The sequence below is a fragment of the Terrapene carolina genome, unplaced genomic scaffold (assembly GCF_002925995.2).
Source record: "Terrapene carolina triunguis isolate 2854851 unplaced genomic scaffold, T_m_triunguis-2.0 Scaffold166, whole genome shotgun sequence".
NCBI classification, from domain to species: Eukaryota; Metazoa; Chordata; order Testudines; family Emydidae; genus Terrapene; species Terrapene triunguis.
In genome coordinates, this window is record NW_020664517.1 from 1,277,958 (window position 1) to 1,301,054 (window position 23,097).

The 23,097-nt window shown below is 56.9% G+C and overlaps 1 protein-coding gene and 1 non-coding gene across 2 annotated transcripts; both read right to left on the reverse strand.

Moving 5' to 3' along the window:
• Positions 1-10,460: 10,460 nt before the first annotated feature.
• Positions 10,461-21,468, reverse strand: LOC113406941 (interleukin-34-like). The gene is made up of 5 exons (XM_026653856.1): positions 21,404-21,468; positions 20,695-20,798; positions 19,787-19,864; positions 18,791-18,964; positions 10,461-10,607 (listed from the first exon to the last, which is right to left on the reverse strand). Exons 1-5 carry the CDS (start codon positions 21,429-21,431, stop codon positions 10,461-10,463), a joined length of 531 nt encoding a protein of 176 aa, XP_026509641.1. The 5' UTR covers positions 21,432-21,468.
• TRNAG-GCC lies at positions 16,985-17,055 on the reverse strand. Its single transcript has one exon. It is a non-coding gene; the product is annotated as a tRNA-Gly (tRNA).
• Positions 21,469-23,097: the final 1,629 nt, after the last annotated feature.

Consider the following 23,097-nt stretch of genomic DNA (forward strand, 5'->3'; position numbering starts at 1 on the left):
GGAAGGAGGGGCAGGGACTGGGGTGAAGGGGGCACAGTGCAGGGGTTAGGGCAGGGGCGGCTCTGTTTTTTGCTGCCCCAAGCACAGCAGTCAGACAGCTTTCGGCAGCACGCCTGCGGGCGGTCCACTGGTCATGTGGATTCGGTGGCATGCCTGTGGGAGGTCTGCCGGTGCCGAATTGCCACCGAAGCCGCGGGACCGGCGGGCCTCCCACAGGAATGCCACCGAAGGCAGCCTGACTGCTGCCCTCACAGCGACGGGCAGGCCGCCCCCCCGGAGCTGGCCGAACCAGGGACACGCTTGCTGCACTGGTGCCTGGAGCCGCCCCTGGGTTAGGGGCACAGGAGGGGGCAGGCGTTCTTACGTTATCTCCCACCAGCCATTAGGAGACTTTCACTGCACTTTCTAGATTTCCAGTTCTCACTTGTATCCAGTCTGCTAGCAGCTCAAGCTGAGGTAGATGGAAGCATGGTTCCCTTTGACTAACTCATCAATTCATCCAAAAATTACTGTAGTCCCCAGGCAAGGGGAGGACGGGGGGAAGGAAAAAGCAAAAAGAACAATTGCAACAGGAAGAAAAAATGATAAAGAAAATCTGCCTATACCTCCTGGGAGTCCCAGACGGTCTCCCAACCAAGTACTAGGCAGGGCCACGAGAGTTCAGCTTCCGACATCAGACAAGACCGAGCGCATTCAGCCTGGTATAGCTGTAGGCACCTGACTCCCTCCCTCCTTACCAGCTTCCCTGTACTGACACACAAACCTGCAAAAACCCAAACTAAACCAAACCCCACACAGCCTGCCAGGCTGGGAGGGTGGGATTGGCGCCCCCTTCGGCTGTTCAAATCCCGTTCTCCCCGGGGAGCCAGGCTGTGGGAGAAAACACAGACTTCCAGGGGCCCGATCCTGGCTGAGAGGGAGGCTCCCCGTTGCTGCTGCTGGGGAGGGAGAGCCCTAGACAGCTTGTTGGGTGGCAGGCAGCCTGTCCCAGGGGGCTTGACCTTTTTCCCCTTTGAGTTCTGGGGCTCCCCTGGCTGGTTCAGCAGTTTGGACTGGCTCCTCCCCCCACCATCAGGCCAAGTCCCGCCAGCCAACAGGTCAACCGCAGAAAAAGATGAAAACATTTTCTATGTCCGACTGGCCAACAGGTCAACCCCATTCCAGTCGTCTGGTTGACGTAACGGCTGGTAATATCACAGCTGTCCACAGGAGGCCACTCAAATACTGTTTGTCACTTGTTCAACCCACACAGGCAGATTCGTCCCCCTGCACAGCCCCACTGTGCCATTCCTATTGTAACCCTTCTGCCCATCTGAGTTGGCAGCAACAAGGGCCGGGTTCAGTATCTAGGGGTTCCGTTTCAATAACACAATGCAAAACCGGCTCGAGCCCCCACCCAGTGACCTGGGACAACTACATACCACCCCTTTCAGAGTAGCAGCCGTGTTAGTCTGTATCCGCAAAAAGAACAGGAGTACTTGTGGCACCTTAGAGACTAACAAATTGATTAGAGCATAAGCTTTCGTGGGCTACAGCCCACTTCTTCGGATGCATATAGAGTGGAACATATTGAGGAGATGTTTCAGAGTAGCAGCCGTGTTAGTCTGTATTGAGGAGAATTAATGGACACAAATCTGACATCAGGAATCATAATACTCAAAAACCAGTGGGAGAACACTTTAACCTGTCTGGCCATTCTATGACAGACCTGCGGGTGGCTATCTTACAACAGAAAAACTTCAGAAACAGACTCCAACGAGAGACTGCTGAGCTGGAATTGATATGCAAACTAGATACAATTAACTCAGGATTGAATAAGGATTGGGAATGGCTGAGCCATTGCAAACATTGAATCTATCTCCCCTTGTAAGTATTCTCACACTTCTTATCAAACTGTCTGTACTGGGCTATCTTGATTATCACTTCAAAAGTTTTTTTCTCTTACTTAATTGGCCTCTCAGAGTTGGTAAGACAACTCCCACCTGTTCATGCTCTCTGTATGTGTGTATATATATCTCCTCAATATATGTTCCACTCTATATGCATCCGAAGAAGTGGGTTGTAGCCCACGAAAGCTTATGCTCTAATCAATTTGTTAGTCTCTAAGGTGCCACAAGTACTCCTGTTCTTTTTACAGAGACTTTTGGGTTGCTAGACTGAAGACCCAGAGATGTGAGTGTTGGCAGGGCAAAGCAGTTGCAAAAGTGAGTAGGGGCCCGCTGTGGAGCCCACCACACTCGATGGCTCACCCTTGTGCATGCCGGGGTGGCCACTCCCCTCTTGGCAGGACCCTCATAGCCCCCTCTTGCTGGAGCTCCAGCCCTGTCTGTGTTGCTGCTGTGTTCTCTAGCAGTTGCCTTGAAGGCATGCATGGGCCCCATGCCACGTAGCCATGTTGTCTCAAAAGGCCTCTGGGAAAGCAGGGAGAAGGGGGTCTCCATAGCCCACCCTATATTCCACTGTCCTTTGCTGGTGTGACCCAGGGAGCTGGGGGAAATGGGAAGAAGGGGGTCTTGTTGGCCGTCCCTCTCTTCTGCCATCCTACCCTGCTGTGACCCAGATCAATCTTGGGGGATCGCCATCCCTGTCAGTCCACGTGTTGCTCTGCAGACCCTTCTCCTTCCTCCTGGGGAAGCCTGGCGGGGCCTGCCAGGGGTCCCCCCGTCCTTAAGGTGCGGCCTGTGCTCTCCTTCCTAAGCGTTGCTACCTGGCTGTCCCTGCCAATAGCATATGCTTGTCTCAAAGATTAAGCCATGCCTGTACCATAGGCGCCAACTTTCTCCGGCGCTGGTGGGTGCCCGCCCCCGCGCCCCAACTCCACCCCATCCCATCCCCGCCCCTGGCCCCGCCCCCATTCCAACCCCATCCCCAAAGTCCCCGCCCTAACTCCGCCCCCTCCCTGCCCCTATTGGATCCCTTCCCCAAATCCCCGCCCCGGCCCCGCCTCTTCCCTCAGCGTGCCGCGTTCCCCTCTTCCCCCCTCCCTCCCTGCCCCGTGAATCAGCTGTTTTGCGGCGCAAGCGCTGGGAGGGAGGGGGGAGAAGCAGGACATGGTGGCACAATCACGGAGGAGGCGGAGCAGGGGGCAGGGCGGGGCCACAGGGAGCTGCTGGTGGGTGCTGAGCACTCACCAATTTTTTTCCATTTATCAGACCAAAACCAACCCACCCATCTGCTTTCGTGATTCTAGCTAACCTTGGGCCAAGCACACGCCCCTGTGCTGAGATGGTGCAACTAAATGTCTGTCCTAGCAACGTTTGATGGTATTTCATGTACCTACCACCGTGACCACAGGGAATCAGGGTTCGATTCCAGAGACGGAGCCTGGGAAACGGCTACCGCAGCTGAGGACGGCAGCAGGCATCCACATGACCCCCTCTCAGCCCGGGGAGGGAGTGATGAAAAATAGCAATACGGGACTCTTTGGAGGCCTGTGATTGGAGTGAGTACACTTAAAATCCTTTAACGAGACTCCATTGGAAGGCAAGTCTGGTGCCAGCAGCTGTGGTAATTCCAGCTCCAATAGTGTCTATTGAAATTGCTGCGATTAAAAAGCTTGTAGTTGGATATTGGCATAGACGTCAACTTCCTCTCTACCCAGGGGGTGCTCGACTCGCCCCCATGCCTGCTCCCACTTCACCCCTTCTTCCAAGCTCCCACCCTCTGCCCCAGACCCCACCCCTCTCCACCCCTTCCCCCATGGCCCCATCTCTGCCCCACCTATTTCCACCCCTGCTCTGTCCCCTCTCTGCCTCTTCCCTCCCCCGAGTGCACCATGTCCCCGCTCCTCTCCCTCCCTCCCAGAGTCTCCTGCATGCCGCTGAATGGCTGTTCTGCAGCATGGAGGAGCTGGGAGGGAGGGTCAGGAGTTGATCAGCAGGGCCGCCAGTGATCAGGTGGCATTGGGGGGAGGGGGGAAGCTTGGCTGCTGGTGGGTGCTAAGTATGCTAAGCACCCACTAATTTTTTTTGTGGGTGCTCCAGCCCACGGAATCAGCACCTATGGATCTTGGGATCGACCTTGCAGTCTGCAGTGAGGCGAGCTACTGCTTGTGCCAGCCCCTACCTCTCAGCGCTTCCTCGATACTCTTACCTGAGTGTCCTGGGGCTCTGAAGCATTGACTTTGAAAAAATTACAGCGTTCAGAGCAAGCCAGTAGCCGGAATACTCCAGCTAGGAATAACAGAATAGGACTTCAGTTCTACTGTTCGGGTTTGGACTAAGGCCATGATTAAGGGAGATGGCCTGGGGCAATCATCTTGTGACAACGGAGGTGACACAAACCAAAGAGAAAACATTTGCCAAGGATGTTTTAATTAATCAAGAACAAAAGTCAGAGGACGGAGATGTTAAAATACCATTGTAGTTCCACCTCTAAATGATTCTGACTGGCACTCCAGTGGCATTATTCCAATGACCTACCGGGCAGCTTATGGGAAGCCAGAGTCTTTGGGTTCCGGGGAAAAGGATGGTTGCAAAGCTAAAACTTAAAGTAACTGATCGAAGGGCACAACCAGGAGAGCAGCCTACAGCTTAATTTGACTCATCACAGGAAATCTCGCCCAATCCAGAGGTGGAAAGGATTGTCAGATTAATAGCTCTTTCTTGTTCCAGCAGGTGCTGGTGGATGGTCGTTCTTAGCTGGTGGAGTAACGTGTCTGGTTAATTTGGATAATGAACAAGACTCTGGCATGCTAACTAGTTATGTGATCTCTGAGCAGTCAGCTTCCAACTTCTGCGTGGGACAAGTGGCCTTCAGCCACCCAAGACTGAGCGATATCAGGTCTGGGATACCCTGAGCTGTCCGGTTGCATGCGCACTACAGAGGCTAGTGCAGTGTGTGTCTACCCTAGGCTGACAGGGGTGGGTACCTACTGAACTCCATTCGTGATGGGGATCGGGGATTGCAAATATTCCCCATGAATGAGGAATTCCTGGTAAGCGCAGGGAGGGAGGGATAGCTCAGTGGTTTGGGCAGTGGCCTGCTAAACCCAGGGTTGTGAGTTCAACCCTTGAGGGGGCCATTTAGGGAATTGGGCTAAAAATCTGTCTGGGGATTGGTCCTGCTTTGAGCAGGGGGTGGGACTAGATACCTCCCGAGGTCCCTTCCAACCCTGGTATTCTATGATTGATAAGCTTGCGTTAAGTCCCTGCTCGCTGTACACACCACTTGTCACTACCACTGATTGAACGGTTTAGTGAGGGCCTTGGATCGGCCCTGCTGGCGTCGGTCAAGGGCCCTGGCAGAGCGCCGAGAAGACAGTCGAACGTGACTATCTAGAGAACGTAAAAGTCCTTAAAATGTTTCCACAGGTGAAGCTGGAGAAGGCTCATTCATGGGGCTGCATGTGCTAGCTCAGCCCCCCTGACAGCAGCACAGCCGTGGTGGAGCTACACTGATGCCTGGGATGCCTCCCCATGTGCAAGGTGGGGTGCCAGGCATGCAGATTTTTGGGCAGCCCCCTCTATGCTTGTCCTGTCCTCCCCACCCCCATGGCGGGGGGGGGGAAGAGTGAGGCTATTCGAGGGGGTTTCTTCCATCAGTGCTGGTCCACCTGAATCCCTTCCTCCATGCACGTATCTGAGCTGCCCCCTGAACCGCCACTGCGCTTCTGTCCGTTCCTGTCACTGGGACCATCCTCCCCAACTGCACGATGCTTCGGCAAGCGTGAGTGCTTGGGCCAGGATGGGAGGGGGTTGGCAGGCATCTGACTATGGGTCAGAAACACTCAATGCAGGTAGCAGCCGTGATGGTGCACAGGAGCTGGTTGTGAGGTGGCCCTGTCCCATGTCTGCCTCCCAGGCAAGCCGGGAAAAAGGGAAACCCTGGACCCCTGGGAGATGGCGAGGCCATGGCAGCGGTTCATCAGAGCACCCAAGGCACACGTAGCCAGCTCGCAGGTGCTGCTAACCACTCCATGTGCCATCCATCATGACCCACCTCAACCAGGATGGATGGTGGTGGGGGACACCCCAGAGGGATGAGAACTGTTTCCTTGACCCAGATCCCTCTTGCTGTCCATGCGCCTGATGGCCCAGTGAGGTGGTGGTTCAAAGACTTGCATGGCCTGAGGCAGCCTGGGAACACCCATGGGGGATGCCAAGCAGAGACTACCAGAGCCTGCCCCATTTAAATTAAGAGTCCAGGATCTCATGAAGCACCTATTTCTGATGCCCTGTACCTGTACCAGTGAAAGCGGTGGCTGGGTCCTGTGCGGGAAAGGGTTTTCTGAGTCGAGTTTAAAAAGTGAACCACAAACATTCCTAGCTTGGAAGAAATAACCGGGGTGTGCACAGACTTGCCTTTACCAAGGTGCAAACTGCTTTGAGTTAATTGGAAATCAATGAAATCTGTTCAAACCTCAAGCGCCCATAAGGACATCCCAGCCCTGCCCTGCCCTCACTTAGGGCATGTCTACACTACAAACTTATGTCGACCTATGTTAGGTCCACGTGCAGCCACCACAGTAATTGCTGGTTTCTCATGTCTACACTACCCTCCTGTCAGGGGTGCACGTCCTCACCAGGAGCTTCCACTCACTGAAGAGGGGCAGTGGGGGGGGCTGAGAGTCTGGGCTCTCAGCTCCGCACGGAGCTCCCCGCCAGGAGCTGGGCTGCTGCCCCCCGTGGATCTTGGCTCCCTGCTCCCCAGTGGGAGCCCGGCTACCCACGGGGCTCCCAAATCTCAGCTGTGAGTCGGCTGCCTGCCCGCTTGGAGCGGGGAGCCTGGGGGCAGCAGTGCTCCCCGCGGAGAGCCAGCCCAGCTCGGAGCAGGGCCCAGGCAGCAGCCTGGCTGGGAGAGGGCAGCCGGAAACCTGCGGGACAGCCGATTTCTGGCTGGAGCCCCCCTCCCTCCCCCAGGGTGACAGCCTATGTGGTGAGTGGGGCGCGCGGTTCACAGCAGGGAGCCAACCAGCCTTTCTTGTCAATCAACAAGAGCGACCCCAACAGCTGATGTAAGTAACGGCGGTGTCTACTCGGACACTGCGTCACCTAACAGCACCGACACAGGCCCCACGCCTCTCCTGGAGGCGTTAGGACGTTGGTGTAGCGGCACTTGCATTGGCGGGGGCAAGGCTGGAGCGTAGTTGATGTAAGCTGCCTTCCGTCAACCTGACTGTCATGTAGACCAGACCTTAGACCCGCTTTGTTCCCCTCCTCCCCACCTGCTCTTCCATGTGTAACTTACATCCACTACACACATGGCGTCTGGACTTGGCCCAGGGGCTCTACTCTGGAGTTATTTGCCGTGTAACCTATTTGCTTCTCTAGAGAAAGGGTAACGGGAAAGCATCATTCCTCTGTTTGTGTCTCAACCTTCACCAGCTGGGACCTGCCTCCTCGTTTGCATTACGGAGTAACAGGGAGGTTGTGACCCCGACACCTGTGTGAGACTCCACTGGGGGTCACAACCCAGGGAGAGATCACCTAGGTAATGAACACTGGCAGCTGAATCATGCTACAGGGTCATTCCAGGATGGCCCAGTGGTCTGGGTGCCAGCTTGTCATGCAAGAGAAATGAATGGAATTCCCTGCTCTGCCACAGACTCCTGGCGTGACCTTGGGTAAGTGCTTTAGTCTCCCTGTGCCTTAGTTCCCCGTTGCCCTGCCTGGGGGGGTGTGTGGGGGCGATAAATACATTCCAGATTGACAGGTGCTCTGATTCTCCAGCAGCGGAGGCTGTCTAGCATTGCAGCTCCAGCCGCTCTCCTGAACCATTTATTGCTACGTAATTCTTTGGCAACGGGCTGCATCTTACTCTATGTTCAACAACAACTTGAAAAATTCCCCCGCTCAGCCCCATCTATTGTTGAATCCGTTCGCTTCTCCACGAGCAACGTGAGCCCCAGCGTGGCTCCATGGTGAGACGGGGGCCGTGGGAAGTCCCTGGATTTGGGAGAGAGACGAGAAGTCAAGACGTCAAGTTTCACTCCTGACTAGTGTGGGGTGACCCACCCTTTGGGGGACTGATGGAGATGTCTTAAAGAGATCAGGGTGTGGTCAGCGCTTCCTGAACTTCTGGCTCCTTCAAAGGCAAACGTTGACATCATTCTCCACCAGTGGTACCTACGGTGAAAGCTGCGGTAGAGAGAGGACTTGGGCATTTCTATCACGGTGTCCTCTATCCATGCTCAAGGTGGAGTTAGACAGCACAGAGTGCAAAGCACCCCTGCACCAGCTACACGGCAGCTTCCACTGTTGCTCCAGTTGGTGGAGAATTCCAGCTACAAAGTCGGCTGGAGCAGACACAGCCCAGTCTTCCCGCATCTACAGATTTCCCTTTGAAAAGCACTTCAGCTTCTGGACACAAAACAGCTGTGTGTGACGGGGGGGGATCAGGGCATCCCTTGTCGCTTAGCCTGCACAGAAACCGTTCAGCCCCAGCACATGGCCAACGAGTCTCCCAGGGGGCGGGAGGGAGGACACATGACATCCAAGGGGTTCCCAGACCCCACCGAATCATGAGACTTTACATTTAGAGTTGGGTTCACTTGCTATTTATTGCGTTTATTGGCATTGGAGTCTTTAGGGGACACGTTTACAAGCGGCCAGGAGAGCTACAGACCAGCTTTTTTTGTTAACACAAGCTGACAAGGTGCAGTTATATGGTGATTCTAGGGCACAGGGCTTTAAAGAAAACACCAAATGTCATAAGATTTGTGATCAAAGCACACGTGTTGGAGCACTGAAAACAGGAGCAGAGAACGTCTTCTAAAAGGGCAGGGAGATGCGTGTCTCCGGGTGCCCTCGCCCTATGTTGGAGCCAGCGAATGAACAGACAAGGCAGCCCAGGGGCCTGGTCGTGAGCGCTACGGTGCTGGGTGACAATGGCGGGAGGCATTTTAGATCAATGGGCAATGGCTCATTAACATAGATTGCAGGTGCACAGCTCCAACATCCGTCAGCTCACTCAGGAGGGGACCCGCGATACAACAAGCTCTAGGAAGAGTCCGAGGACAGATTGCTGTTGGCGCTCTCAGAGCCTCTGGCTCCGCAGGCCTGGCCCTGCTCTCACATGCACCAGCGCTGGGGCAGGATGGAAAGCGTCCCTGTAGGAGGCTCCAAAGCCCCTTGTCCCACTCGCTCCGTGGCCTGATGCTCCTTTCCTCTTTGGTCCCCAGGTGAGGCCGGGCCGAGCGGGGATGTTCCAGTGACAGCGGCTTTGTGTTAAACGTTCAGGGGTTGGAACGTCCCTGCCGCGAAGCTGCCAGCCCAGTCACAGCAGTGTCCAGGGACCATCCACCAGAATCCCTCCAGCGGCTCTCCTCTGCGGGGGCTGCCGTGCACCAGCTGGGCGTCCTGGGGCGGGAGACAGCGGGCGGCGTTTCTGACTCAGGCAACACACCCCAGGCCAGGTCACATCGTGCTCTCTCCCCGACAACCCTGGTGAGAAAATCCCCCCGCTGGGGCAGGCTCGAATGTGAGGCAAGTCTCCATTGCTGCCGCAGAGCGGGCCTTCGGGCATCTACTCTGGTGGGGAGCAACCCAGAGCCGCACCCTCAGAGCGACAGAAATGCAGCCTGTTCATGGCAGGAGGAGCCACCACCTTCCTTGGATTCCCCGTTCCCGAAAGATTTCCTGAGCTTGTCCTATGGCACCGGTAGAGAAAATCCACTCCTCTGCGCTCTCCATCCTCCACCTTTGCTCTCATTCTTCCCTGGGAGAGCAAGGCAAAGCTCCCGCTGCCGGGCACCTTGGAAGATGCTTCGTAGGGCGCTGGCTTCCTCTGGGTCCTGGGGAGATGGCAGGCACAACGCAACACGGAAGCTGGGATTGTGGAGCACAAGCAGACAGGCAGCACGACAACAGAGACCACATGCCGAAGCGGCGCAGAGGGCACGGAGAGAGGGACGAAATGGCCACGCTCCCTTCCTGATCATAGGCAGAATCTTATTTACCTGAGGCAGGAGAGAGCCAAGGCGTCCGTCACTAACACGGCCCCCCATGCAGCCGCTCAGAATGCCTGGGCTAGACCCATTTTCCACACGTCTCTGTGCCCAGCTCACGGGACAGGGAACATGAGGGGTGGGCAGCTGTCCCAGCATGCAAAGGGCCTTTGGTACCCTGCAGATCTGCTCTCCTGGTGCGTTCACAGCCTCTCTGCTGACTGCACTGCCCCTGGCCAGGGCGCCAGGACAGGGGGGCCAGGGCCCTCCCACTTTTACCGGCCGTAAGGGCGAGCAGTGGGGGGGCGGAGCCTCCAGGGGAAGGGGTGGTGCCTTGGGGCAGCATGGCACTGGGGGTGGGGCCACAGTTCAGGCACCTGTGGCCCCCCACGTTTAGGGCGTTTCCACTGCCCTCGCCCATGGCCTGGGAGCATCGCCAGAGCAATCTGCAGGCTGGGATTTCCCCTCCCGAGCGCGGACTCCTCCCCCCCCCAGATAGCACCCTCGTGAGCTGGGAGCTGTCTCCGCTCTGGCTAAGATTAGTCCTCCCTCCAGGCTGCCCTGGAAGGGATCTCTACTCACACGATTCGCTGTACAGCATCCACATGACCTTGGCGCAGTTATCCAGCAGGGCTTTGGGGCGCACGGCCTTCCGGCTGCTCCCTGCGTCGCCGCTGAGAACCTGCTCTACCACGTCCCAAACGTTTGTGTCCACGTTCCCCTGCAGAAACACCACACACGCGGGGCAGTAAATGGCCTGCTCCCCGGACACCTTCCGCCCCTCCCCTGCTGCCTGGCTCTCCACACCCCACCTCCCTCACGGACCTGAACTGCACAGCTCCCAAACCTCGAGGGGATTTAAAGGTGGGCTGTTGGATGGAGTCACCCAGCTCCATCTCGTTAGCACCTTCCCCAGCTCTAGTCAAGGCCGGGCAATGGCACTTTGGCACATGCTAAACGGAGCTGAAGCCTAGGAGGGAGCGTACGGTGTTAACCCAAGTCGCGCTGGTGCTAAGTGGGGTTTCCAGAGAACTCCGGACACGGCTCCATGTGAAAGATTTTCCGGAATGAGGCGGGGGAGAGCTCCTACGGCGTGACTTCATGTCTGGGCAGGCCGTTTGGTTGGCTCGACTGAGCTAACCCAACTGAGAACAGCACTGGGGGGCTAGATCCCACCCTCGGGACGATCCGTCCACCCCCTCCCCCACGAAGGCAATTGGCCCCATGCCATTCTGCTCTATCGAATGGCGTCCTCCACATGGCGTGACCTCACACGCATGGTACAAGTGAGGTCACACTGCGTGGGAGACGCCATTTCGTTTCTGTATGTTGCCTATGGAGGTGTCGCCCAACTATGCATGTCACTGAAAAGGTGAGACCATCCTAGCCTAGCAGCTGTCTATACACAAGTTGTGCCACTTTACCTGTACTGGCCTAGGCAACACAGTACAACCCCTAGTGTGGCTGCAGCTGTAGGTACACCGGTGTCTACAGTGTGTAGATTATTCCTGTATGGAGAGGGGAGCCATACTGGGACAAGGCACCTACCCCATGGGTTATACTGATATAACTACACCAGTCATACATCACCCCCCCGCCCGCCCACCACCGACACAGTTATACCAAGACAAACTCTGTGTAGACTAAGCCCTAATCTAGTCCCAGCCTGAAAGAGCAACAGAGAACCACCAGCGCTCCAGCTGTGAGCCGACGCTTTCAGACATACTTTGGCGGCTTAGCCACACAAGCCAGCAGCATTGCTTCAACTCTCCGCCCAGGCTCCTTGTCATTCCAAAGTCACCTCACGCTCAGACATCGGCAGAGAAACACGCCCGAACAACAGGCCTGGAGCTTTCATCACAATCCTCAGCCACTAAAACAAACACCCACACAGACAGACTGGCCAAAACAGCAGGACTTCAGGTCAGGCTGACCGAATTTTTCCACCACATTTGAAGATGGAGGGAGGGGAAAGTGTTGCTTAATCGGCTTGTTTCAAACTCCTTGTTTTCAGCTTCTTTTTGTTCACATCTAGGTGTTTGCTGGCTTTGCTCAGGTATTTTTCTACCACGTTAGAAGTGACTGGGTACATGGCTCCTGAATGACAATTCTGAGTGTCCCCTCACTTCCCACACACAGATAATACCCCTACAGTTTAGGACAAAGATAGCTGCCACGTCAGTTCTCATCCAAGGCCTCCTACAGAACCAGGAGACACCAGATATGAGATTCACGATACTAAGACACGAAAACCCTCTAAGGAACACAAGTCCCCTCTTGGTCTTTCTCTATAGACACACAATGAAGGGAACATGTCAGCTGATAGATCTCGCCTTAGAAGTCATCTTGAAAGTGACGCTAACCTCAGTGACTGTGAAGCCCCCAGGCCCGTTGGAGTTTTCTAGTTTAGGCATTTGGGTGAGCTCCTGTTCTAGTTTACCCTGGCCTAACCTCGGTCTCTGTTCCTAACCTAGACAATCCTGAAGAGAGGGAATCATGAATCCACCACTGAATAGTAGAGTCCGAAACAGACCGGGTATGTGTAGCAGGAAAAGAGCAGCTTAAGGGTGCCCAGCAGGAGCGTGTGTGGGAGAATTCTCCCCTGCCACACAGGAAATGCAAGAGGAAGGCCCGGGCAGCAGGAGGCGCTCACCCACACTGTAATTCAGCCAGGACACCGAGGTTCCACACTTGTGAAATGGGCTGTGGGATCTTTAATCAGCACCCCCATTTCCCCTCTCCCAATGGCCAGAACCTGGCCCCTGAGCACTAGGCTGTGGCACTGGCTCAGGGCTGACTCAAAGGGGAGGCTGCCAGCTGATCTTGCCCCGCCCTGGCTGGTCCCAGCCCACCCGAAGGGGGATCTGACAGGATGACAGCTCAAGGGGCTACATTGGTGGTGACACCAATTCTGGTGCTAGTAGGACTTGTAGGTGAAGCACCGTTTCTCTTTGAAAGTCAGTTCTGCTGGAGGGTCAGTGACAGCAAAGGCAGGTCCCTGAACAACAGGCATTTCCCGAATGCAAAGACAATGCTTGTATCTTCGCCAGTCAGGTCCACCATGGTCCTGCAGCAGGATTGTAGAGAGAAAGGACACTAAACAAAGTCATCTGCATCAGCTGAGAATCAAACGGAGGCCTCCTATGTAGCAGGGGACAGTATTGCCACAGAAGAACCAATGCTGCAGCTGGGAAGTTTCTTTCACTTGTGATTTGATGTTTCACTCACATGAGTCACCATCATCTAGAATGTCAAAGATGACCTGCCAAAAACTACAAACAAGACGGGCTTTCTGCCCTTCTTTGCTTCTGGCTGATGGATAAAGGAGGGCTGGCAATGAACATTTTCCTTTTCCCTTCTTCTTTACATTAAAAATTCAGTGGCGCTCACTAAAAACCAGAGCACAATTTGGGCAGAAATTTTCATGACAATTACATGAGTTGTTGTTTGTTTTTTAATTGGGTCAAAATTTCAATGAACACGTGAGTCAGAATTTTATCATCTCTTGAGCTGATCAAACAATGGGGCAAAATATTCACTATAACTTCCATCAGGAAGGTCACCCTTTTATGACAACGTTTGAAACGTTGATGAAAAACGTCACTGAAATTGCGTATTTTAAATGGTTTTGACCAGCTGTGTGTGACACTGTAAACCAGGTACTGGCTCATGCCAAGGCCCCCACACCTCACGTGAATGCTGACAGATACCTGGCTGGGATCCGTCCGGCTCGCCTGCGTGTTACTATTGTTAAGAGTTATAAACAATGTGCTTAGTGCTTAGACTTTATTGAATGCTTGTGAATTGATGTCTGCATTCATCTCCCTTATAACATCTGTAGCCCATATTATAAGGTAATATCTGAGCAGCTGCATTGTGAGCCTCTGTGACTGCGTAAATCACCAGACAGGAGACATTAATTAGCGTGAATACACGTCCTGTTGGAAGCTGCATATGTCCTGCACCACTCAAACGCCCCCCGAGCGCCGGGCCGGGCCGCCGAACCCCCCCCCCCCCCCCCCCCCCCGCCCCCCCCCCCGCGCCCCGGGCCGGCCCGGCCAACCCCCCCCCGAGCGCCGCGCCACCCCACCGAAACACCCCCCGCGCTGCCCGGCCAAAACAAACAAAAAAACCAAAAAAACACCGTGAGCGCCCCCTGCCACCCCAACGTTGGCCGCCCCTTCTAAGGTGCCGCCCCAAGCACGTGCTTGGTCGGCTGGTGCCTGGAGCCTGCCCTGCTTCCAGATCCCCTCTAGGGGATGGCCCAGGCCTGTGGCACTGGCAGCAGGTGCTAGCTGTAGTGTTTGCGGGTCCCCTTTTCCATCTCGGTGAGGAGCCCTGGGTGACAGAACCAGGCCAGGTCTGGTTGCAGGGAAGTCAACAGACACAGCACAGAGGGTGCGTTGGTGGTTCAGTGGCCAAATTTCTAACTCCAGTACCCAAGACCCGTGTTTGATTCCTGTCCCGCCTGCCCTCCGTTCGTCCCTGGAGTCGCCCTGGCCACTCTGCACTGGCAGCGCCGCCTGTCTGCTCTGCGGGGGGTGATGGCAGGGTGACCCCCTCCCCCCACCCGTGTACCCAATTTCCCCTAAGCTGGGGGACGGGACGGGGGGTTTCTGTGCTGCGGCTGCTTGTGTCTGAACGAGCCTAGTTCAGGCTCCTGACCCAGAGTGATTTCTTAAAGAGACAGCGCAGTCACTCACTCAGGTACACACACACTGCCCTCAACACAATACACACTGTCACACACTGCCCTCAACACACACACTGTCACACACTCCCCTCAACACACACACCAGGGCTCCCTGCATCCAGGTCCCTTTCCCCACCTGGGCTGTGCTGAGGCATCAGGAGCTGCTGCTCTCCTGCCCTCCCCTTACGCAGCCGGCAGGGAAAGTGCCCTGGATGCAGGGAGCCCTGACAGCTCCTTGCTCCCCCCTCCCAGCCCCCCAGGGCTGCGCGGGGCGGAGGCGCAGCAGTGCAGCGGGGGAGCGAGCAGCAGTGCCAGCTGCTTTGTGCATGCAGGTCAGGTTCCCCACGTGGGTGCAGGAGGGGGATGCAGGGGTTGGGGTGAAGGGGGCACAGTGCAGGGGTTAGGGGCACAGGAGGGGGCAGCTGTTGGGGTGCAAGAGGGGGCAGAGGTTGGGGTACAGGAGGGGTGCAGGGGTTAGGGGCACAGGAGGGGGCAGGTGTTGGGGTGCAGGAAGGGGCAGAGAACGGGGTGTAGGGATTAGGGGTGCAGGAGGGGGAACAGGCCCTGTTCCTGAACAATGCAAAAGTTGGCCCCTGGGTTGCACACAGAGCCCTGCGAGATGGGAATGGCTATTAAACCTCAACATCTCCCATAAAAGCCATTAAAAAACAAACCAAAACAGACTCAAACTTCACAGCTTAGCTTAGGTACTAGGAGAGAATTTGTCTACCACAGTAGAAGTGAATTGGGTACAGCATTCCTGAATGATGATATCCTGATTAGAGAGGCATCCTCCTCACCTCTCATCTGTATAGACACACACCCAAAGGCGTTAAGGACAATAACAGATTTGTCTAAACCAGGGAGCTCAGCTCACAAAAGCTGAGGATTTCTACTAAAATGATCGGCAGTGAGATTAGCACTGACTCCTGATTGTCATCATTAGGCTTCAGCGTTAACAATGCATTGTGATGACTAGGCACAGTTCACACATCGCTGAGAAGTGTTAGAGGGCCTGTCACTGTGCCATGACTGATGTCCCCAACTGCTTAACTGTCACACAGGAGGATCTCAAAATTACAAACCACTTCACCCAGCACTAATACGCAGCCACTTCTGGAGTGGAATGCAGCTGCTAGCTAACAACAGCTGCAGCAATGCCACGAGGAAAACAGGACCTCAACCCACTGAATGTGCAGGAGGAAATTCCTAGGCTGCCGGAGGCACTCACCCACACTGGAATTTAGCCACGACACTGAGGTTCCCACAGCTAGGCTTGTGAAACAGGCTGTGATCTTTAATGAGCACAATTGGTCAGCACCCCCATTTCCCCTCTCCCAACCCCTGCCCTGAGCATTAGGCTGTCCTGCCTCGCCCTGACTGGTCCCTGGTACAGACCAGCTCCAGCCCTCCCCACACTGTCGATCCGAGAGGATCACAGCTGCCAGCTGGTGACACCAACGTGTTAACAGGACAAATGGGTGCGGCACCGTTTCTCTTTGCAAGTCAGCTCTTCTGGACTCTGTCAGTGACAACCAAGGCAGGTCCCTGAACAATGGGCGTTTGCCGAATGCAAAGACAATGCTTGTATCTTGTCAGTCAGCTCCATTGTGGTCCTGCAGCGGGGTTGTACAGAGACACAGACGTTAATAAAAAGCCACTTGTATCAGCTAGGAATCAAACCCAGGCCTGCCAAGGAACAGAGCAAGAGTTCTACTGCTGAGCCACCAGCTTGACCAGACCCCACCCGAGGGCTCGCAGACATGAGCTAGGAGTACATTTCTCTCTTGCTTGTGGGAGGCCCAGCATCTCCCACACTGGAGACAGTGCAGAGAAAGCGGATCCCTGTACAGCTTGGAAGCAGGGACTGTTGATTTTCAGTTTATCCCGTGTCCTGGGCCCCAGTCCTGGTCTGGCCACTCTTCTCCTATAAACCATAGCAACAGCTCCACGATTGGATCTAGACCAGGGACAGCAACGGTGGGGAATGTTTGCGAGGGGATTTGGCCAGGAATAATTGCCTGGGAAAGTCCCTGGGATTTTTAATGACAAATGTTCAGGGTTTTCATTTAGCTGAAGGCCGCAGAGCAGAGCAGCACGCTGCCATGTGAATACGATGGGGAACCTACTCAATCAGCCATGCCAGTGAGCACAGAACCTGCCTTTCCTTAGGGGCTAAAATAGCCCAAAGCTCTGGGCAAGCCTAGGCTCCCAGCCCGTGATGGAACAGAGCCAAGTTACAGGATAACAGCATGTGATGTCAACAGCCCTTAAAACTCCTGTGAGATTTCTACAGGGGAGAAATATCCCTAAAGAGGGACCTTTATTTTAAAAGATTGCAGTTCCCTTCCCGACTGCAGTTCAACAGGGCTGCAAAAGAGAAGGCAAAAAGAAAAAGACACAGCTGCATTGGCCGGGAATCGAACCCGGGCCTCCCGCGTGGCAGGCGAGAATTCTACCACTGAACCACCAATGCTCAGCCTGCCCAGAGCCTCCTCCCAGCTGGCTGAACCCTCCCGAAAGTGGTGCTGGAAACCCCGCCTGCATCTCCCCGTACAGTGAGTGCATTGCCGCAAAGGCAACAAGGGGCCGGCTGTGCCACGAGACCGCAGTGAGCCGCCCTCAGGGCGCCAGCAACTGGCCCAGAGAGAGCAACAGCAGCTCACGGCCCAGGACAGCACTGCAGAGACTGCAATCTGCCCCTCGGGCTGGCTGCTGGCTCCACCCTGAGCTGCCCCACAAGGAGCCGAGGGGAATCCACCAGGCTGTACCGGGAACCAGCTCGCTGCTCCCCTGAGCGCCTCTCACTGGCAGAGAACTCGGGGGGGTGGGGGGCTCCTGCAGTGGGGAAATCAGCCCCCCCTAGGGTGACCAGATGTCCTGATTTTATAGGGACAGTCCCGATATTTGGGGCTTTTTCTTATATAAGTTCCTATTACCCCCCACCCCCCGTCCCGATTTTTCACACTTGCTGTCTGGTCACCCTAGCCCCCCCAGGCAGCAAGCCCACTATCAGGCCAGGCCCCTTTGGAGGGCGCTGGCCCCGCCCAGCATGTGCCCTGCAGCCCAGGGCCAGGGTCAGGCTCCTTCCAGACCGTACAGACACTAGAGGGCGCTCCAGTTCACTGCACCCCCCAGCAGCTGCACGCTAGAAGGTTGCAGGCTGGGCCGTAAAGCCGCCGCCGGGGTTAGGGCCGCAGAGAAGGGTGAAGCCCAGCAGTGCGCAGCGTGTGGCTGCAGGCTCCCTCCTCAGGCCTGGCTCTCTCCCATGCAGCTCTCACGGATTTCAAGGCTGCCCCCGCCCCAGGGCCTGACTCCAACAGCGCTGCCCCCTCCCCACCAGCCGCCCAGCACCCATTTTCTGGGGAGACCACCAGCCCCCCGAGATGTTCCTGCCGTGGGTGTGACATTAATGGTGTTGGCTGCAGTAGTACCTGGAGACCGGGCTGAGATCGGGGCCCTGTCATGCTAGGCGCTGTACAAACAGAGCAATAGAAAACCCCTGCCCTGAAGAGCAGCCAGACACACGGAGTGTGTGTGTGTGTGTGTGTGTCGGGCGGGGGGGGGTGCTCATGTGGGCCAGCTGCCATATCCACAGCACAGCATGTGCATGCAGCCCATGCGGGTGCCAAGTGCGCAGGGTGTGTCTGGCCCATAAACAGCATCTCAGCTCCCCCATCGCCCACGGCCTCCCCGGGCACAGCCCTGGTGCTGGGGCCCCATGGGGGGAAGGGTGGGAGGGGTTGAGCTCCCTTTGCCGGGGGCTGCTCTGTGTCTGGAGCCCAATGCAGTGATCAAAACCCGCCTGCAGCCCCGTGCGGGAGGGAGGGATAACGTGGGATCTGCTATCTGGGGTGTCGGGAAGCCCGGCTCCCCTCTGACAGGAGCCAAGGGAATGGGGTGAGGAGGGACTGAGGGGCCAGGAGCCCCAACGAATAACCTCACCGGGGGCCTCACAACCCGCCAGCCACCCCAGGAGGACACAGCCACAGGCGAGCTGGGGCAGGCCTGCCCCTTTCCAGGCTGCCCGGTCACAGCAAGAGTCACCCCAGGGCAGCTCCTCACCTGGGGCTGGCCCCGGGGTCTGCCCTGGCTCCCCACTTCACCCCGCCCTGCTGTTTGGCCCCCGGGCGGGTATTCGCTGAGCACTGCACGAGACATGGGAATCGAACCCAAAGGGGGGGGTCCTGGGGCCCCAGGAGGTTCCCCACCTGGTTGCAGTTCTCGTACTCCTCAGCCAGCTGATCAAAGAGGAGGCAGAGATCTCGGGTGTACTCCCAGGCCGGGTGCTTCTCCAGCAGCACAGCCCGGATCTTCAGCAGCACCTGGGAGTTCACACTGAGCCACAGGAAGCGCAGGGACAGCTCGCCGACGTTCCGATCCCGCTGGGGAGCACGAGGGGACAAGGGTCACGCACGGCCGCCCTCTGGGGGAGCCTCCTGAGGGACTGCTGCCCTGGAGAGCACCTGAGCCCACACCCAGCCCTGCCCCCGGCTGCTTTGCCTTTTCCACTGCAGCCTCCAAGCGCGTCAGCAAGTGCCCCCAGCTGGCATGTGCCTTGTTCTCTGCACTATCCGGATTCAGTGGCCCTGCTTGCCAGCTTGCTCCTGGGATCAGATCATCCCTAAGCCCTGGGGAAAGCCAGACCCAGACTTGGCAGCTGCCCCCAGATCCCGACCCCCGGGCGTGAGCAAAATTCAGAACCCAACACCCCTGGCCTCTGCGAAGTTTGATTCCTCCTCAAAGCATCCCTCCCTCTCAACCCAGCATTTAACCTTCGCAGCTGCTCCCTAGCTGGAAACTGGGGAGAACTGAGCCCTAGATGGCATCACCCTAGAAGTTCACGCTGCTATGGGACTGTTCGATTCCTGCTTGGGGCCCAGTGAGAACCAGGGATAGCCACGGCTGATTGCCGAAGTGTCCTGGATGAAAAGCCCCAATGCCCAGGCCAGGTGTCAGATGCCATCCAAGCCTGGCACAGATTTTCCCGACCCTTGCGGTACCTCCGCCAGCCCAGAGGCAGTGAGGGATTTCTAGAACGCATGGGCCTTGAGGCTGAGAACCGGGGTCTCGGCCAGCTAAGGGAGCAGTTATTCAGAGCGCCCGTAGAAAGACCGCGGCGCTGACAGCAGAGCTGTTCCCAGGTGAGCTGGGACACCGGGATGGTAAACAGCCTGAGGATGGACAGTGAGCACCGGACACCTTACCAGCCTGGTAATGTTGGCCACCCTGAGAACCTCTTCGAACTGGACATTCACGGTGTAGTTGATGGGGAAATAGTGTTTCTGCAAAGGCAAGAAAAATAAAATCCTAGCAGCGAACTAAAAGCTTCTCTCTTCCCCGGATCCTCCTGGGCTGTGCCCCCATCAGCAACTGCTCCTGTCCCCTCCCCCTGCCTTGACGGGGAAGCGCGTACCCTGCTAGGCACCTGGGGCACGTTTCCTTGTGAGTAAACAAATACTGAAAACTAATTTGGGCTGTAACGCCTGGAACAGGGGTGCAGCCACCTAATGCCGTGACACTGTCACTATACGCCACGGGGACCTTCCTGCTCCAAAAGTCCCAACCACTTGAGCTAAAGGAGAATCGTCAGGAGCTGCCTGCAGTCTAGGGCCTGTGACACACAGCTGGGCAGTTCTGACTCAAGGCAGCATTGCACAAGTCAGTTTGCCCTCCTCGGGGCCTGCAGCACCTTCTTGGATGTTTGAAAATGAGCGCCAAATAGTTTGCACTTGGGTACCTGGTCATGCACCTAAATCAGGGCTTGGAAATTAACCCACCAGCAGCCCCAGGAGGGACCCTGCTAGGCAGGGCAAACGTCAGCAGGAACTGCTGGGGGCTCAGCACTTTAGAAAACCAGGGCTTCGAGTTGGCGTCCAAGATGGGCAGTTAGCAGGTTGGCGTCGGGCTGCTCGTTTGGAAAATCTTGGCCCCGGAGAAGCCGAAGGGGGATGAAACAGGAGACGGTTCCGATTCCATGGCCCCCACCAAGCATTCAACGCGCTATGGGCAGAAAGGCAGAGGCCGCACTACTGCCAGAGACACGTCTGGGCCTTTGGAAAGGGAGTCACACATCAACCAGTAACGTAGCCTGAGCCTAGGGGGGAAGAATTACCATGTACTGGAGCCGTTGCTGATACGTCAGCTTGTTCTGGAGAGCCTCAATAATCCTGCATTCCTTCTGCATTGCAGCCTCCAACCCCAGGACAGCCATGAAATCTGCAAATCACCACCCCCACACCCGAGGGCGAACAAGAGGTGTAAGGCCATGCACCAGCTGGCTCCCATCACACGCTGGAGGCCAGGAGGAACAGGCTTAGGCTGCAGAGCAGGGCTCGGGAGAGGAGGGAAATCGGTCAGGGTTTCGAAGCAGCAGCCTGGGGAGGGGAGGGCGAGACAACTGGCCCCATGGCTCAGGGTCATTTGAACGAAGGGGAGAGCGGAGAACATTCCCCCGCCTGGCTGCGTCCCTGAACAGCGCGTTGGGTCCCACCCGCTGAGCGCATGGACCAGCGCTGGGACTTCGGCCCTGGGTGGCTGTTATCCAGATCTTCCCTTGCATCCCTGCGTGGGCCCTCTGGCCATCCCGGCCTCTCTGGGACAGCCCCCGTGGGGCCCACAGCAGGTCCGAGCACGCCAGCCAGTGGGAGGCACAGCCGTGGGCTGGCACAGCCATGGGCTGCGTGGGGAAAGGGGCTTGGCCTGGTGCTGTTGGGATTGGGAGGGTATTGTTCCTGGCGCTCTCCGAACCAGAACAGGGCCACAGGCGCGTCCCTCCCCCCGCCCTGGATGTGATGGGGGAGCGAGCACACCGTCGTACTCACAGAGGAAGGGCGCGTAGCCCCGCTGCATGCTGACGGCGTGTGTCCGGGCAGCGAGCAGACGGACAATCCGGCCTACATGACAATGGCTGCGTCAGCGGGAACGGCCTCCCACGTGCCGGGAGAGATTCCAGTGGATGCCTCGGGACGCTGCTGCCGAGGAAGGCCCTGCAGGCTCCCTGCAGCCCCTGCTCTCTAGGGTGCCGTGCGCGTTCGCTGCAATTGGGCAAAAAGCTGCTGCCAACCTGCTCCCATCGCAAGGTGCCAGGAGGAAGGAACAACCCAGACCCGGGTGAATGGCTGGAGGCGGCGGCTCCCCGAGGCTGGTGGGGGTGGGCAGTGCTAGTGTTCTCCTCCGTCTGCCCCTGAAGCCGGGCTCTGTAACGGGAGACGGGTGATAAACCACATGGAACCAATGAGAGGCCGGCGCACTGAGCGGGGGTAGAGCGCCTCGGAGCTCTGAACTCGGCCGTTCGCTAATAAACAGAGCCCCAGAGAGCTCTGCTGTGGGCCAGCTGCCCCCGGTGCTCACCTCCACCCACAGCTGGCTGCATTTCCGGGGCACTGTACATCGACGGGACCAATTTGTTTGACCTACTTCTACCAATCAAACCATTTTTGCCGGTCTCTCAGGTGGTGGCTTAGACAGGTCTCAGCGCGCTAAGACCAAGGAGAAGCGCACAAATGACAAACGCTGTCTTTGACGGCTGGACGCCAGCTCCCGCTGTGATGCTCCGCGCGTGCCTCATCACCCCAGAACTTGTACCTGGTGCTTTACCAGATCCCCTAATGTCTGTGCCAAGGGCGAAATACCCCTCTGATGCCCCACAGCAGAGATCCCCAAACGTTTGAGGGTCGTGCCCCTCCTTATCCCTGTCCGTGCCCCGCCGGAGCCAGGCCGCGGCTCGGGGTGGGGGGGTAAAGGGGCCAAGGCTGGGGCTGCAGGTGGGGTGGGTCTGAGGCTGGGAATGGAGCTGCAGCCAGCAGCCAAGGCTGGGGGCGGAGGTCGGGCCAGGAGCGTAGCTGTGCCAAGGCCGGGGATAGGGCCAGGTGCGGGGTTGGGGGTCAGGGACATGGCTTGGGGAAGGACAGGAGCAGAGCTGGGGCCAGGGAGGGGCTGGGTGGCGCTCCCTCCCCACCCCCGTGGGGTCTGGCCCAGGCCCCGCTGTGCCCCCAAAGATATTGCTCAGTGCCCCTCTAGGGGACCATGCCCCACAGTTTGGGGACCTCCGCCCCAAGGATTTCCAGTGCAACATCTGCACTGGCGCCATTTGCACCCCAATCATACAGCAGAGATCTGTGCGGCTGATTAGAGCCAGGAGAACCCTGCCCTCGGTGGGTCCAGACACAAGCCTTGTTTTAATGCGCTATGTGGCCATGCGCAGCTGGGCACGTCTTCTAGGCAGCAGAAGGGCAGGGTAAGAGCAAAAATGTACAAATATACAACCGGTTCAGATGACCTAGATTAGCTAATGCTGTGAGGTCTGGCCCTGAGCCAGAACTACTGGAGTGAGTTCCAGGGATGGGGCCTTTTGACTGGTGAGAGTGTCCAGAAAGGAAATCCCAGAAACAGGCAATATGCTAGGTGGAATCTATGCTACTGCTCCAAGGACCTTGTCTGGGAGGAGGCAGAACAAGCAGGATACACCCCTCAACACCGGATACACTGTGACTTGCTTCCTTCCCCTAAGCCACAG

Excerpts from the sequence above, each read along its gene's own strand:
- LOC113406941 (XM_026653856.1), bottom strand. The coding sequence starts at position 21,431 with ATGCAGCGGGGCTACGCGCCCTTCCTCT. Across the intron at positions 18,965-19,786 it reads TGGCCAACATTACCAGGCTG|CGGGATCGGAACGTCGGCGA; the intron begins GTAAGGTGTCCG and ends CGTGCTCCCCAG. Across the intron at positions 10,608-18,790 it reads AGTACGAGAACTGCAACCAG|GGGAACGTGGACACAAACGT; the intron begins GTGGGGAACCTC and ends GTGTTTCTGCAG.